The 18,162-nt window shown below is 37.5% G+C and overlaps 2 protein-coding genes across 2 annotated transcripts in view; both read left to right on the top strand.

The window, feature by feature from the left end:
* STAM (signal transducing adaptor molecule) overlaps positions 1-5,746 on the top strand; it is a 34,221-nt gene extending 28,475 nt beyond the window's left edge. The window contains exon 14 of the mRNA XM_071560249.1: positions 578-5,746. Coding sequence (XP_071416350.1) covers positions 578-827 — 250 coding nt within the window. The 3' untranslated portion in view covers positions 828-5,746. The remainder of the gene's footprint in view (positions 1-577) is intronic.
* Positions 5,747-10,208: 4,462 nt separating this feature from the next.
* The window catches only part of LOC139674095 (macrophage mannose receptor 1-like), a 63,554-nt gene continuing 55,600 nt past the window's right edge, over positions 10,209-18,162 (top strand). The window contains exon 1 of the mRNA XM_071560243.1: positions 10,209-10,224. The gene's annotated coding sequence lies outside the window, so the exon portion shown is untranslated. The remainder of the gene's footprint in view (positions 10,225-18,162) is intronic.

The following is an 18,162-nucleotide window of genomic DNA, read 5'->3' as shown; positions in this document are numbered from 1 at the left end:
GTGAAAAAGTTCTGAATTGGCTTTAGAAAAAGATTGGGGATTTTGGGTTTTTTTGGGGTTTTTGGTTGGTTTGTTTGTTTGTTTCACTCTCTGAGAAAAGTAATTTTATTCTATAAATTTTGGAGACACATCCACCTTGAGTCATTAATGTATTTGTTAGTTTCTGTCCCTCAAAGTTAGTTATTTGAGATAGTAAGGCATACATTGACAAAGTGAGTTTCTGCATACTTCACCTGACTTGCTTTGCTGTTTAAAAGAGCTGGTTGGGTTTTTAAAAGAGGTTTTGGGTTTTTTTCATGAACAAAATGGAAGAGAGATGGCATTCCAAGTTGCACCTTAAAATAAAGCAAAATTATAGGTTTGCAGTCTAATTTTAAATCCGTGGAAGTGTCATGCATGTTTAAATCTGAGGAGTGTGTTTGAGTTTTAATGGGAATACTCATTGGCTATAGTTTTAAAGATGGAAGGTGTCCTGAATTAAGAGATTTTTGTGTGTATATCTAGAACAACTGAAGAAGCAATGAAGTTTTGCTGTTCTGTTGGTAAATTGTTTGTAAATTCAACTTTTTTTTTTCAGTGCAATGATTGGTTCTGTTGCTGGAAATACGTACTCGAACCAGGCTTCAGTGTATAGTCCACCACCTGCTACTGTTGATGTTGCTGCTTATCAGAATGCTGGAACTAATATGTCCCAGGTGCCAAACTATAACTTAGCATCTACAGCTCTGCCACAGTCGGCAGGCAGTCAGCAAGCACCCCCACCACAACCACAGCCGCCACCACCTCAACAGTCACAGCATAGCTACTCACAGAAGGCTCTCCTATAGGATCCAGGACTTCTGATTCCTAATCTTCTTTAACCACTGCTAAAGGCAGTTGGTGATTCTGAGTTTCTTCCTTTAATCTCTTAAACTTTGTTTATCCTCAGCTTAATAAGAATCTCTCTTGGTGAACAAGTTCAATTTGCACTGACTTTTTAGGATTTTTTTTTTTAATTTTGCGGAGGAACTGATATATTTAGGAAATTTACTTCCTTTTAAAATGCCTAAAAATTGGTACAAGATTATTTATGTATGGTAAAATTGGCTAGTCTGTGAAAACTCAACATCTGCAAACTGTTGTGGCATATGTGTTATGTACATACAGTGTGTGATTGCAGTAGTGCCCATTTCGTATAGCTGTGGTGGTCGTGTGAATATATTTAACACAATGTTTAAAAATAATTTACTATTTTATTTTAATCATGAACTGACAACCGTATTTCATAGTTTTGTCTAGTTTGAAGACAGATGTGATGTCTTTTTCCAATGCAGGAAAAGCAGTAATTCTGCGCATCATGGTTACAGTTACAAGCTAGGGTCTAGATACAAATTTACAAACTTACCTGAGTCTAGGTTTCACTACTTATTGAATTGAACACAAGTGTATCATGACTATTAGATAGCTTATCTACCAAAGTAAACTTGTTAACTAGTAAGTGATTTGGGGGGTTAACAGCAAATTATGATTCTGCTTCGGATGTAATTAATAACTTCAAACTACTATTCAGAGGCTGCTAAACATATCGTGGGACCATGCAACAGATCAGGATCTTGCATTTTATCAAGCATGTTATTTATTTTTTCCAAGTTGTTTTTTACAATGAGAACCAGAACTGTATTCTATGTGTGTTGGTAGAGATTACACCAAAGAAAGAGGAATTAAGCTGAAAGAGAAACAATGGAGTTTCAAACTGGAACACACAACATGAATTACACTATTTTATTCGAGTCTTCTTAATTAGAACATGGAGAATTATGGACATTTAAATCACTTTGCTGAATAAACCTTCAGGGCTTTGTTTTCTCTCTAGTGGCCTTGCTTAGCAATTTGTTCTGTTTACTGTTCTAACACAAACACTTCTGCCTTAAATGTCAGTTTCTATTTTCAGTTGTACCATTTGAATTTATTAGCCCTTCTATAGTATCAATAGTTTATGGAATATCTCCTTTTAATCCACTTTCAGGTTACTTTAAATTCTTTTCTGCAGCAACATGCATTAGCCTATTTCAAATCCTTGTGTTTCTCAGTAACCTACACAGCTGCCTCTTTAAGGCATTACATTTTCTTTCTGTGGCTAAGGTGCTGCAAAAGAAACATGGTAATGGAAGGCAGCATTTTAGGTGTGCTTGATCTGAATTTCTTGTACAGAGGCTGTTGTTTGTATTCAATCTAGTAATGCATCCTGGTTTTGTCGTTTCCAGCTACTCTAATACCTCTTAGAGCAATACTAGATGGCTTCAACATCAGATCTGTGTTTTTAGTCTTGTTAGTGTGTATGTCAGAAATTGTTTGCTTTTGTGTACTATATTTTAGTGTGATGCTTCTGGAATTAAATGTTGCAATTATACATTATACTATAAAATGACCCTGGTTATCTACACGCTCCTGCATCTGTTCACAGCTGCATAACATGCCTTTGTTTCACTGTTTTGATTGACACTGGTGTTTTGCCAGGTGCTCTCAGATGATTGCTTTGCATAACTTTTGACTGGGGTGCATACAAAACATGCCCATAGCTGATCTGTTCCAGGTGGGGATGTTCTAGCCAGCTGGTTGTTCTAATACCAGTATTTTCACTTGGTTTTTTTCTCTAGAATTCTTAAGCACTCTCACAATCTCTCATTAATTACTTCAGTACTTGGTATCATCACAAAAGCCTATGGAATCCGAAAAGAATACTAAAGAAAAGTAATAATCTGAGATACTGAGTCATAGATAATTTTTATGGATTGAAGGGGTGGTGTATTTAGAAAAGACATGTAGTATTATTTAGATAGTGTTCTCTGTATGCATTGGGTACCTTATTTCAAAATCAGATATACCATGTGTATAGAAATGTACCATTTACACACAAAAGTGAAAATTACTTTTTATTCTATGGTTCTTAGTCCCTAATTCAAGAAGCTTGAGGCATCAAGATAGTCTGGCTGACATTGACTGTTATATTCTTAGGTTTTTACATGTTGTGTCACATGTTCCCTAACAAGGGCCTGTGGAACTTCTGTACAGAAATAACCTGGCAAAATACTTTTTGTTACTAATTTGTAATTGTTTTTAAAATTTTTGAAGTCTTTCCTTGACATACAGAAAAACTTGTTCCTGGTTTCTCGTTTGAACACTGAAACCTTATGTGTATCTAAAGTTTTTCTGCTTCCAACTTGCTTATTTTAGGCATTCATCCATGTTTACGAAAAGGAAAATCACTTTTCATTTACATTCATCATGACCAAAAAACCTGCTTGTTAAACTTCAGTGCCCCTCTGAATTCAATATAGTGAAAGTTAATATATATATAGATGTATAATGAAAGTGAATATAAGATGCACACTTTCTGTATTCTTTCCTGCCTTTATTAAAGTCACTGCTCTAAGGCATCTCCTGTAAAAGTCTGGGAATTTTAGTTGACTTTGAATCATATTTCATTGTCTACAGCTGATGCAGTAGATCACTGTATTTTTAGGTTCAGAGTCTTAAAGTTTCTGTTGCAACCTACATTTTCCATTTTGTATGCAGTTTTCAGATTAAATTGAGTTTGGAGATGTATTGCTTTATGTTGATTTTTCTCATCAGAAAAGATAATTTTGTCGTCTTGCTTTGTTGTGTCCTTTATTCTTGATACTCTAAAGTGATGCCTTCTCCTACCTTGCTAGATGCTGTCATTGCATGAATTCCTTCAGTCATCCTCTTGTATCCTCCCTGATAACTTAGAAATTATATGTCAGTTCACTTCCTCTCTGTGGATTTGGTATCATGAACCTGGAGTTGCCATTGGTTGTGCTTCTCTGATATGATTTATTCTCAGACTCCTCATTTATGCATTGTTTTGACAAAGTTCACATATGTTCTACCTTACTGCGGTTTTGAACATGGAAATGTGGGGGAATGGGGGAAAGCACATGAAGAGCTACTGTGTGGAAAAGCTTTTTATCAATTAAATAAAGCGTCAGAAGGTTAAACTGTTTGAAAGTTAAGAATCCCTGGAAATGTTATTCATGTTCCAATAGAAGACCTAATTTTTAAATGCCTTGTTTCTTTACATGTAAATTGTCAATGTAAGGCTAAAATGTTTTCAAAATATTTTATATAACCCTTTGTTACTTAACCCTTTCATTAAGAAATACAAAAATGCTAATTAACTTCAGAAGGGGTATTTCAGTGGCCTGGTTAGCCTAAACTGGATTAGCAAATTCTGGAAAGTGCCTTCGGTGCATTTCACTTCTATAAGCAGAACTTGTTTACCCCTGTATATCATCTCAACTTACTTGGGCATAACAAAGGTGTAAACTGTAAAACATCCCAGGAAAAACACTGAGGCAGTGTGTTAAAATTTGCTGTACTGGTGTCATGACAGTGTGTTCCAGAGTGCACAGCTGCAGGAACAGTCACAACATATTTGCCCACCTCTGTTTAGCAACTGGTACTGGTGTAGATGTGTTTTTAATGTCATGGGCCAAAGCACATATAGACAGTAGTAAAACAACAGTAAAAAAGGAGCAAAATATAATTACTAAAGACTTCTCAACAGGTGTGGGGCAGCATGCTGCCCTCATGGTACAGTTACTGTTCATGAATTCTGAGGCAGGGGGGACTGAAATGAATTTGAACTTCAGAAAATTCTGCCAGATTGAAAATTATTAGATGTAAAAAAAGGAGATAAATTTGCTTTTAATACCATGTACATATTTTGGTGATTAATTCCAGGCTGCTATTATAGTTTTCTGATTTCATCTAGATGGCAGGAACATCAGATTTACACTGGAGAACTGCTTAATACCTCATTCTCCAATTTTTTTAGTGTTTTCTCTAGTATCACTTACCTGATTTTTCACTCATGTTAAAGATAACTGTGCAGTCTTTGCTTACAAAGATCTTACCTTATTCCCTCTCTGCTGGGTTTCACAGATAGAATGAAAAAGGACATCTCTACAGCAGCTACACTGGCACTTTGAATTACACAAGTGCAGCTTCCTTTGGGGAAGATGCATGTATATTTTGAAGAACAAGGGAGCATAATTTTTCCAGTTAAAAACTGGCAGGAAATATTTTTAAAGAAAAAGGTAGAGTAAAAGTTAAATAAACTATCCATTGCTAACAGCAGGCAGAATAATTTTTTACTCTGTTACTCAATCTTAGTAAAGCTGACCAACTCCACACTACAGCTACTCCTTTCTCATTTTCAGCTGCAATGAAGAATATTGACCTTCATATATAGACTGTTTAACACCATAGGAAAACATGGAGAAGGCCTTGACATTTGAACTTTTTGCTTCAATATGTAAAAAACACTATGTACATTTTTGAAGCATTGTTTCTTAAATTAGAATGGTTGTGTTTAAAAACATTCCATTTGCTACTATGTAAAATTACAGATCTGAAGTTCCCTTTTCATGCTGCTGCCTTGGCAAAAAGGTGGTAGGGGCTTTTGTTCTATCCTGCATGTCCTTCTGGAATCCAAATAATTTTTGTCTTTGTCATGAAAAAGAAACCTGCTGCAGTCTGCTTTGGTTTTAATAAAGTGTGCACAGTAGCAAAGTGCATTTTTGTTTGGCTTTGTTTTAATGCTCCCTTTGATGTTGGCATATGTATATATTTCGATATACTGCACTGTTGTACAAGAACTGTTTTAGTAAATAACACTATTTGTAAAAACTGTTAATTGTTTTTGGTATGAATGCAAAATATTAAAGTTGGAGTATTTAGTTCATTATGTTGCAAAGTCAATTTATAAATTTAATGGAAGAATAATCTGAAAAGGACTTCCTTTGCTGGAAGGACTTGGAGCTACAGTAAGCAAGGTCTGTTAGAAGTGCTTTGCTCAAATTTTCTGATTTCAGGTGGGGTGGAGGTGGGTTTTTGGTTATTCTGGTTTGGAAGTTGTGTGTGAGGTTTGTATGATCCTTACATATAGATTACATTTTTTTTACTTTAAAATCTCTCATTAACTTCCTTTAGCTAAATTCAAATAGTACTTGTACATCTTATTTCAAGTATGCTACATGTCCTCTTTTGGTAAATGCAGCGTGAATATTTTAAAGGGATCATAAAGAACAAATGAAAACAACTGTATCTGTACTGTCTAATGCATATATTTGGTTCTGTACTGTCTAATGCATATATTTGGTTACAGATCAATAAGCAGATGCTGTGGTTGCAGTCATTTGACAGTTAATTCCATGTCTCATAACAGTAACACAAAGTAGCATAGAAGTTGCTGGTTTATCTATGTGACATGAGATGAAGATCAGGTTAAAACCTGCTTCATGAGCACTAAAATGCTGTCACAACTGAAACTTAATAAACTTGACAGCTGTATGCTGTGTTCTTAAAACACTGTTAAATGTAGATTCTTGCTTAAACCAATGTAAACATCTGAGATCACTGATGGCCTTTGGGAGCAGTGGGCAGCCATATGAGTTGGGGCTGTTCTTAGGGTCACTTCCTAAAAATGTGAGCTGAACACCTTAGGACAAGAGGTTGTGTGGGCTGTGGGTTAATTCAGTATGATATTTTTTGTCTTTCAGGAGTGTATCTATTCAGTTGACATAATTAAAAATCCTACAGATTGTGTAGAAATGGAACATGTTTTGGTTTGGAACAGGGAGCGAGTATTCATACGGAATTTACTGCCCCTTTCTTTTGGATGGAAACCATTTCTGTTGAGATGCCTATGATGAAAATACAGTTTGAGAATTTGTTGCATTGTATGTAGAGTTAGTTGTAAAATCTGCTGCCATGAATCTGGTCAAGAGACAAAATAAGCATCAATCTGTAATTAAGGGGATGAAACCAATTGTCTTCACTTCAACTTTTCAAAGAATTGGTTAATTTATAATCTCTTCCTAACACTCACTTCATATCCCATTAAGAACCTTAATGAATTGTGTTACTACTGTAACTGTTTTCTGAAACCTTATTCTACTCTGTTGATAGACTTTAACCTCTCACAGTATTTGTAAATTGAAATTATCTGGATAATTTTAATTCAAGGCTGTTTTCATTTATACTGATTGGGATCTATGTTTTACATGAGAAATGAGAATTAAGCCATTGTGAGAGAACCTGTGGAGAAACTTCCACTGATTAAGGGTTGGGAGTATACATGGGCAACAAGCAATAATGCAGATAATCATGTAGGGCTAAAAAAGGCAAGTACGTAGTTTGAGTTGTAGGTTTAGAGCATCGTTAAAGTGCAATCTCTTGATATAAAATATAAGGAATGTAGAGATTGTAGCATCTTGTATTTTGCTTTGACTTTTCTTAATGCTGTTAAATATGAGTTTTGAGTCATGCATGCACCTTTGATCTCAAAAACCAGTGCCTACCACTTTGGCTACAGGAAACACACATACCAAGAAATGAAACCCTTCAATGTATCCATACTTGAACCACTTAATTTTATACTATAACAGTTTTCTAAGCTTGATTTACTAATAAGGAAACAAGCCTGCCCTGATTGCTACAGGAATCACACCCCTGTTGACCTATGCATCCTCAGGTATTTGTGGATTATACAGATGTGTTTTATTTTGCAGTCTATGTGTCAGACTGTCCCAATTTACTGTGTTTCACAAAAAAGTGCAGACATTGAGATCCATGGGTTTTAATGGCCTTTAGACTTGTGAAATTTTCTCCAAATTAGTCTTTTTCTTTCCCTGGTGACATGGTCTCATAGCTGATGCTGAGGAATTGTGGTGAAGTTAGGCAAACCCTGCAGCAAAAATCGTGTGGCCAGAGGAGGTAATATAATTATTTTCATAAAAATATGTTGTTTTATGTGAGAACAAATGCAAGTCTTGGCTTAGCAGAGGACACAGAAGTCATGGTTCGCTAAACCTGTGTATGAACAGAGTCGGCACTAAGCACCCTACTGAAATGTGCTATTGAAACATTCAAATAGCTTGTTTGGTTTTCTTTTTGGGTTTTGTTTTGTTGTTTTGTTTTGTGGGGGTTTTTTTGTGGTAGCGTTTGGTTTTGTTTTGTTTCAGAGAAATCAAAGGTGGTGTCTAAAAGACTTGTTAGGGGTGTGTGTTCAGAGGGCTCTCCTGCTGCAGTGAGGAAAAACAAATAGCGGAGAATTTTTTGATTAAATGAAGTCCACATATTTCTTGCAGCTTCTGTGGAATCAGGATTTACATTATCTGATTTTGTGGATAATGACACTCAAGTAGAATAGAGCATTAGTAATTTTGAAAACTCCTTGTTCACTTAACTGCAAAATAGGTAATTTTAATCTAATAGTTTATTTTAGCAAGCTTGTTCTCTCAAAACAGACATGCTTTCTACTCTTGAGCGCTTCTTATCTTCCGGATAATCAAGGCTTCCTGTAAGTGGTAGCTGTTCTTTCCAAGGATTCAGAGTCCCTCTGATCACTTCAGGGGGCAGCTATTTGTCCTAGTTGCTCAAATGATTTCTTAACTGCCTCTTCCAAGAACTAGAGTCTTTTGACTTTGTCCATCCCTGAGGCTCAAATTGACACCAGATCTGTTCCTGAGGTTTCTTTATTCAGGACTGATGGTAGGTAGCAAGCAATTCATTGTATATCTGTGAACAGTACTGGCCTGAGCAGCATTGAGTGTGATCCTGTACTGCAGCAGCAATGCAAAGAATTCAAATCTCAGCTCTCCTGAATATATATTAACTCAATTTCATGTAGTATATGTATTTCCTAGTAGTCATCTCTTTCTCATACTTGATCCTTATAGTAAGCTTGCCCACAAGTACTAATGATTAGTTAATCATAATTCTAATTATTTTTATATCTATCTATCTATCTATCTATCTATCTATCTATCTATCTATCTATCTATCTATCTATCTTTGGACATTTCCACTCTGCAGATTGTCCTTCCACAATAATACAGGTGTCTTATGGAGTCTTTTACCTTGTTTTCTGAAATGCAGACAGTCCTGATCTGTAACCTCTGAAGTACTGTCTCCCTCATCACTGGTTCAGTCACACAACTGCTATAAATTGGGCTTTGTATTTTTCATGTTTCTGCAGTGTCCCTTTGGCCTATAGGGCATTCTATACATAGCACCTTGCCCTTAACTTTGGATCATTGTTTTCTGATTCACTTGATTTTCTGTTCATCAGTGGTACAGTTTCCCAAGGAAACTGGCCAGATACGAACTCAGAAAGGGAGCACCTCTGCTCTTGTGGACCTGATGTTGGTTCCAAATGGTATAATGATACATGCTGATAGTTGTGTCCTATTTGCTAATTTTATTCATTGCAGGATTCAGAAACAATTACTGTAGTATATGAGGCAAGTCCATCATAAACGTTTGTGTTTGCCATACATTTGTGTTGCTTTTAAAAATCATAGAATCATAGAATGGCCTGAGTTGGAAGAGACCTTAAAGATCATCTACTTCCAAACCCCCTGCTGTGGCACCTTTCCCTAGACCAGTTTGCTCTGAGCCCCATCCAACCTGGCCTTGGACATTTCCAGGGATGGGGCATCCACAGCTTCTCTGGAAACACATTCCAGTGCCTCACCAGCCTCATAGTAAAGAATTTCTAAGATCCAATTACACCTATTCTCTTTCAGTTTGAAGCCATTCACCCTTGTCCTGTCACTACATGGTCTTGTAAATAGTCTCTCCATCTTTCTTGTAGGCTCCCCTCAGGTACTGGAAGGCTGCAAGTAGGTCACCAGGTCAGCCAGGGCTCTGAATGAAATCAGAGTTATGGCATGTTCTGTAATGTCAAGAGATTTGCAGAAGTTTTCTGCTTTGGGTGCGGTAATGAAATACCTCACCCAGGAGAACTATTAAAACAAACAAAAAAGGGATATCTACAGGCAAGCCTTTTTGGTCAGTGTTCTGACTCCTATAGCACGCAATATCCTGAGCACTTCAGTGTTCATCTTCAGTTGCTTACATTTGCACTGACTAGTTTGTAGGTTTTAAGATTTATGAAGCACTTCATCTTTCTTTCACCGTATACCTATGTTTGCTGCTTGGGTCTCAGCTTTAAGAATGTAAAGGAAGCATGGGATGTATATATGGAGCATGGTTTACTATATCCTGCTTCGCTGCCTGCGTGACATTTGCTGACTGAGTTTCCTGTGAAAACTGATAGATCAGCTCACTTCTGGTCATAGATAACAGGCAGGAAGTGCTGCCAGGACTCCTAAGAAGAACAGACCATTAAAATCTTCCCTGCAGCACAGAGCTGAAGTGAGTATTTTTATTTTAGGAAGAAAAACAAAATGTCATGTTTTGATACTGCAGAAGGAAGCTGTTCTCAGAAAATACAGATATTTTGAGTTGCTCATAATTTCAAACCCATTACTCTACAGAAAGCTTAGATAAGATGAGAATGTCAGTATGAAAAGAAGAGAGGACAAAGTTGTTGTCTCGTTACTGTCTGGATTGCTGGGCAGACTACCACACTGGGGCTGCCCGAGCAGCTCACACTGCACTGGTGGAAATAACAACTGGCACAGTTGCTGCTGTACCTTCAGAAACAGACCAGGAGGATCTCTTGTATTGAATGCTGCAGACATCTAATTTCTGGTATTGCTAGTGGAGGTGCCCTGTTTTGATTTTAAATCCAGGTAGCACAGCCAGCTACTAATCCATGAAAAATCAGACTGCTTTATCTAAGAACTCTCATACTGCTTGAAATTACAGAAGTGCTTGGAAATATTGAAAGTTTCTTCTGTGAAATAGTGAGGATGGCAAATTGTAGAAAAGATACTGGTCTTGACAAAAAGATTCTCAAAAAAAGGCAAAAATCTCCCCAGTCACAAAACTAATCTTAACATATCTGAATAATTATTTCCATTTGATTTTTTTTCTTTCTGATTTAACTGCCATTTAATCAGCTTTGAGAATTCACATTTAGGATTAAACTAACTTCTAGGTTTCATAGTTTCAAAATTGTGATGCCTAACTCCCACTGAAATGAGGCATCCAAATAATTCAGCCACAACTGTGGCTGATCTCTTGCTGTTAGCCAAGGCACCAGGAAAGCCAAATAAATAATCCCAAATTCTGTTTGGTTTGGAGTTATTTTACTTTCTCTAGGTACCTTTATCTTTTCCTGGCCATTCTTTCCCCTGTGTGTTTTGAGGTTTTTGTTTGTTTGTTTGGGTTTTGGTCAGTTTTATTTATTACTTTGACTTACATGAGAAATGTTCATGTATGAAAATACCAACAAAAGTTTGAGTCCAGGTCACCCATAAACAACATATATCTGCATAAAAACAGAAGATCAAGCTGTCTTGGTACTCGTGTTTGGACAGGAAAGGAGTACAGGACTATCTTATAGGAGAGAAGGGGAGTGCGTATGAGGCTACACTGCTGTCAATATCCACAGGCATGAGGGCTGATCCCCATTGCTGGTGCAAGAAAGGATATAATAATCATCCCAGAAAGTAGTACTGTACCCTGAATGATCTTGCAGGACAGGACATTTTCAACTAGGACCCAGGTGCTGCTCCTACTATTTTGGTCTATTGCATGGTTTTCACGTTGGCATTGGCTCCCTGCTGTTCTGAAGAAAGGTTTCGTGATTGTACTTTACCCTTGGTCTGCAAACAAGTTTTATCATGAGTAACATTACTATCTCACCTAAGAGTTGTCATCATCTTACAAGGATGGATTGACCTGTTCAGTACACTACAGCAACGTGCCTTAAACTGCAGAAATGAGGCTCATGGTGACCGTGCCATGTACCACAATCATGCAGGAAAACCTCATCTTAGTCCCTTACAGGAGGGTGCTTCTGGCCTGAGCCATTTCACCAATGGTTCACTGAGCAATTTTCAGGTGGCAAGCTCCTAGTGCTTTTTATTTGTTATGAACTTTGGAGTTCTTGCTTAAAATTCAAGGCAAGGCTGTTGAATTTCCCAGAAAGTATGATCTTCCTTCAGACTCACCCCTACTATGCTATCAAAACTTCATAAGAGGAAGAGTGCAATTTAAACTTCTGTCTTCTCTTTATCCTTCTCCCACTAAGACCTCACGCAGGAGACACTGCATTGAGAGGAGATGGTAAGCTGTTTGTCTCTTGGAGCCACACTGCCCTGAAGTTCAGCTATAGCAGATGGAGGAAAAAGTGAAAAAGCTCATTACCGTACCTCCAGCAGGCTCCTGGGATACATGGGATTAAGCTCCAAGGTATCCTTTACACCAGTGCCAGCTTTGTATTTCAGCATGTGCCTTCTCACAGCAGCACGCAGCAACATTGCAGCCCCTCCTCACCTCCCAGCAGGTCTGCTCCCTCCATCAGAGCTACTACCACACACCAGGTGGTACCAGTCCCTCTCCCTCTACCCCTGTCTCACAGGTCATCGTCCTTCACAAATACCTTTTCAGGCTACAATCTCCAAAACTGTTACATGGTTTTAATGTCATTGGAAACAGGCTGGAGGGTAGAATACTTTTCAGACTGTCTCAACTACTTTTTGACTCCCAAATTCCACTATATTCAATACTCAACATGCATATCACTCTATTTGCTCCTCTAGAAAGTTGAGGGAAGTAGTAATTAAGTAATTTTAAGGTAAGTGAAACGTAGGATCATGGGGTTAGCTACCTAGGACTGGCTTTATAAACAACTGTGGATGTTCTCCAGGACTGGCGATATTCCTGGATGACAGAACACAGATCTGAAATCCACTGTGGGAGACATCTGTCACTGTCCAAGTGCCCAGATCTAATGCAGCCTGCTGTGGTCTAATGAGTCACCTCGTCCTGTGAATCCAGCATGACAATCACTTTCTAAACAAACTTGGTGAACCACACCAGAATGCATAAACAGTTTTGGACTAAACAAAATGACATCATTTGGTGACTAAACAATGTCAAATAAAAAACATCATTGTCAGTCTTGGTCATTCCCAGGAGGGAGAAATCCAGCATGTCTACGAGCAAAACACAGGGTGAACTGTGGTGAACAGGGGGCCATCTCGTGGTGCACCTGCTGCTGGTCTAAGGGGAAGTCATGGAGAGGGTTGCTTTGTCTGCTCTGGCACAGACAGAATTGAGGCATGGAAATATTCTGTTCTGCAGGAAATATTGCCAAAATAAAAATCCTTTTGTTGAAATTAGAATGAAATGCAAACATGTTCTGTGAAATAAAATGATAATTTTTGAAGAAAAATATTTTTAAATATTTAAAAAATGTTTTTATATTCTGCAAAAATAATGGAAAAATGCAGACAGCACAGGCGTAAAGAATTCTTGAATAAGACAGAAGCTTTTAACATTAAATCATATACAAAACAACAGTTCTCAGTGTCTTTAGTGAAATGAGGTATAATTCCATTCAAAATTCTAATATTATGCCCAAGGATAAATGCTATACTGTGGGCAACACTTCATAAATTTGAGGCTAGCAGTAATTTTAACAATAATATGACTGACAGTAGAGATTGTCTTTTTTTTAAAAAAAGTACTTGCTTTTTAAACTCCTATTATTGTTTAATTTCATAGTTCTTGGGGAAATTGCACTGAAACCTTCTTGCTTTTGTTACATTAAACTCTTATGTCATGTATAAGGGGTATTTTGATACCGTAGCCATCATGAATGGTCACTATGGCATAGATTTACTGGCATGCTGATCATTGATGCAGACTTGTATTTATAATAAAGAGTATTGCAACATTTCTCAACTGCTGCTCAACAGAATAGTTGTCAAACTAATGATTTAAAGACTTCTCAGGTATCTTCTTAATACTTATAGGAATGCCATAGTGTTCCTATTCCAGTGAGACAGGATCAAATTTGTGATTAAGGAGTGTGGCCTAGGATTTCATCCAAAATTTCATTATTTGAACTAAAGTTATAACAAACTAGCAAACAAACCCCTAAATAACCCTCTCCTCTGCAAACAAAGCCAACCCATCTCTCTACCTGACAGTTACCTATCGATTCCCTAACCTCTTCCTTGGAAGTTTCTTTTTAAATGCTCTCTTCTACTGAATTATTTCTGTCATAAAAGATGATAATTCTTGAAGGATTACAGGCAAGTCATGGCTATATTTTGAGTTGATAATGACAATGGGTATGAAGACAATTGCTTTCAAATTAAACTGAATTTTTTTTGTGCTTGCGTCGTGAAATAGAAAATACAAATTAACTTTGTATTATTTATTCTTTTTCCTGCCATGTATCAACTTTTGCCTTTCATTTCTAAATAGAACTATTAACTTGTAAGAAAATCTCTTCATCCTTTATTAAACACTGTTTCATCTGTGAACTTCCACATTTCTCCTGCATCTCTTTTTAACCATGATAAATAACTGGAAATGAATGTATAGCTCAACTGTTATGTCATGGTATTACATTAATTTCAAGTGTGCTCTGCTTGACTCCCGCCGAGTTTCAAACTTTGCTGACCTTTGACACTACAGTAATATCCATACAGTTAATTGATTTTCCTGTTGTACTTGGCACTGGTGAGGCCACACCTTAAATCCTGTGTTCCCCTTACTTCAGGAAGGACATTGAGGTGCTGGAGTGTGTCCAGAGAAGGGTATTGAAGCTGGTGAAGGGTATAGAAAACATGTCCTATGAGGAGAGGCTGAGGGAGCTGGGATTGTTTAGTCCAGAGAACAGAAGTCTCAGGGGGGACCTCATTGCTCTCTACAACTACCTGAAATGACGTTGTAGCAACAGTGGGTGTCGGCCTCTTCTGCCATGTCTCAAGTGAAAGAATGAGAGGAAATGGCCTTAAATTTTGCCAAGGAAGGTTCATATTAGATAATAGAAATTTGTGGGTTTTTTCCACTGAAGGGATTTGTTAGGCATTGGGACAAATTGGTAAAGAAGGTGATGGAGTTATCATCTCTGGAAGTGTTTAAGATGTGTGTGGATGTGGCACTTGGTAATATGGTTTAGGGGTGATTATGCTGGCTCTGGGTTGATGGTTGGACTCAATGATCTTGAAGGTCTCTTCCAATCTTGATGCTTCTGTGTGATTCTGTGCAATTATTACACATGGAGAAAGCTTAGAGATCACTGGTGTACTTGTAAAGTTATGAATGGGATTAAAGATGTGTATTCATTTTGTTAGTTTAGAAGTAGACTTATCAAAAGACTTAGGGCACCGAGATAAATGAGAAATGGCAGTCCAGAGCTGTGTAATTGTCTCCTGAAGGTAACAGAGCTGTGAAGCCCACTGCTCTGGTTGTGTACAGCTCCTTGCCATGTAGAGTACTGTAATTAAAGCAAAATTCCCACAGTTAGCACTTGGGAGTGGTTTATCTTTACAGAATGAGAGATAAAACAGAACAGACTGTCATGATCAACTAATGCTTCTACAGCAGATTTCTCTTTCTGCCTCCTGGCTGCAGGGGATTTTTTAGCTGGATTTCATGTAATAAAAAAAAGGTTGGAGTTTTTTTTTTAAAAGAAAGGCATTGGGGCTTCACAATAAAGTCTTGAGACGTTGTCTTGTGAAAAAAAAATTGACGTAATATTTATTCTAGTCCTCCACTGTGGCAAGAGAGCCTGGTAAAGACCTAAAATCCGATCAAGAGAACGCGAACAGTGCAAGCTATCGTGCAAGCTGTCTGATGAGTTTACCAGTGACACTGTGGTGCTGCTGGTTTTGGTGCTGAATTATGCTAAAACCAGCCTGGTTCACCAAACTTCACACATCCTATTTTTGAGGTTGGATGTGACAAATAAGCTGGTAGCTGGCCTGCAAACTTGTGACTAGCAGTCAATCACTTTATGCTATAAAAGTCCAGTGCCCTTTCATACAGTCAGGTTCTTCTGATATAACCCTTTGTGGGGTGTATGTGCAGAGATTCCTCCCTAGGGTGGGGACACCCTCCGAGGATACTCCTCGAGGCTGAGAGAAAGAGATCTTCCCACAAGCATTGGTATGGGTGAGTTACATCAAATCCCTACTTAATAACCATTTCTTTTTGCTAGCTTTAATATAATTGCTTCAATAATTGCTTCAATATAGTGCACTATCCTATCTTATACTATACTACTAGTAGTTTTAGCTTTTATATTGTGTAGTAAATAACTGTGATTAAGATATTTTGACTGACCATTTGTAATAAATAATATAAATATTCTATATTCTATATAGAATATAATAATAGATAATATAGATAATAGATAATATATAAATAATATGAATATTCAATATAAATAAATAATATAAATATTCTCAGTTTGCCAACCATTAAAACCTTTGAACAAAACTGGTTCAATCACATCTCTATAATTCCTTAAATTTAAGCTGTTGACATAATCTGAAGCTAAGACTGGATGCAACCGCAGCAAGACTCCTCTCTGTGAGGGAGTTTAGAAAGCAAGGGAGTCCTTTTTGCACCTCGTGACTCAATGGCAGGGCTTTTTAGTAAATTTTGCCTAAGTCTTCCACTCCCACCCTCAACATCAACTTACAACGATGTATGTATCCTGTTCAGGAATGCAGGCCCAGGCTCAAGTTACGTAGGACTGAAGATCTGAGGTGTTCCTAGAAGGGTGTAAGATCCAAATTGCTCCCCTCTTTCCATCTGCCTTCCCCCAGTGAAAATATGGACAATAATCCAGTTTTTTTCTCTGCAACACAAACAAAATAGTAATGTTTTAGTTCTGGATATGACTTCATTTAGACCGAACTTTCTGTCTTCCTGTTGACTATCAAAGTCAAGGGCTACTGTGACTTCAGAATTTCAAGGTATTTTGCAAGGAAGAGTCACTAGTTGCAAGTGCTAAATGTGCCAGGAGAAGAGAGGTTCCGACCTGCCTCAGAGGAATTTAGGCCATTCTGTTCCAAGGGTAAATGGCAGATGGCTTCCTACCCACAGGGAGAGATGAAAACATATGTCTATCTGGGACATGTTCCCTGTCATTAGTTATTTAGCAGATCAAGCTCCTGGTAACTATTTGTCTACAAATCACTATAGCCTGAGAGTTTGCTGAATGATTCTGTCTTAAAGGAGAGAAAATCTTTCCATTTGTCTATATCTAATTAGAACATATGATTCATATATTTGCATGATGCTTCCCAAAGAGGAAGCCAGATCCAGACATAATTATTGTGGAGTATGCTGCAGATGAGACAGAGGCTATGTGAATAAGCTCATCAAGACTTGTGCTGTTCTAAATAGGGGGTATGTGTAGATATATTATGTATATATACAGGCACAGACAGACATATGTATATATTACATATGTCTATGTCAAAATGTCTTTGAACTGGCAGTACCTCTAGTATTGCCAGTGAGAGCAAGGAACAATAAGGAAAACGACGTTTTCAGATCACGAAGGGAGGTTGGACTATTTCACTTGGAAGTTGCTGTTCTGAAGTCTCATTTTGGTTGGAAGGGTCTTCAGGAATTCATCTAGCACGACCTCCTCTCCAAAGCAGAGCTAACTTGAAATTTAGATCAGTTGCTCAGCTCCTTGTCCAGTTCACTTTTGAGAATCTCCAAGAATGGCCTAACACAGTTCCTTCTGTCTCTTCAGAGTATAGTTCATTCCAAGTACAACCACTGATAGCCAAATAGATATAACTATTCATCTACATAATTCCATTTTTCTGCCTACTTGTGTGGCACACATATGCACTTCAGTTATGTGCTGCCCCTTTGCTGCACATAGCCATAGGGGTTTAATGTAAAGATTTCCATGATAGTTTTACTTTCTTACATTGAGACTAACTTCTCACAGTGGCTCCCTTCTTAGTTTACCTTGAGACAAAAGAGTGCCACAAATTCCCAAACTTTTAGTGATGGTCTTACAAATAACAGTATTGTATTAGGGCAGCAGCAATGCAGTGTTCTCAGATTTCTGACTTGGTCCTTTTAGCACTAGAGGCTTTCCTGGACTTCCAGGTTTGTTCACTGCTAGAAAAATAAACATATAAACAAATGTTAAGGTGACTTAGGGAAATATTTTTTCCTTTACCTTTAAAACACCTTTTCATATGTGCTTTGAATGCCTGAGTCTTTTGAACGTGGTACTGCTAGAATATAGAGGGATTCTACATTCTGAATTGTACTATGATTGTGTTAGCTGCAGTCTCAATGCAAGTTCTTGGATGTGTTCGCTGTTCAGCATAAAGACCATTGAAAATAGTTAGGAAAAATACATATCTGCCATACACTACAGCAAGAAATAAAGTTTCCCAGATGATT

Source organism: Pithys albifrons, chromosome 7 (assembly GCF_047495875.1).
Source record: "Pithys albifrons albifrons isolate INPA30051 chromosome 7, PitAlb_v1, whole genome shotgun sequence".
NCBI classification, from domain to species: Eukaryota; Metazoa; Chordata; class Aves; order Passeriformes; family Thamnophilidae; genus Pithys; species Pithys albifrons.
Note: the sequence above shows the minus strand (reverse complement) of the source record. Positions and strands in the feature narration are given on the sequence as shown.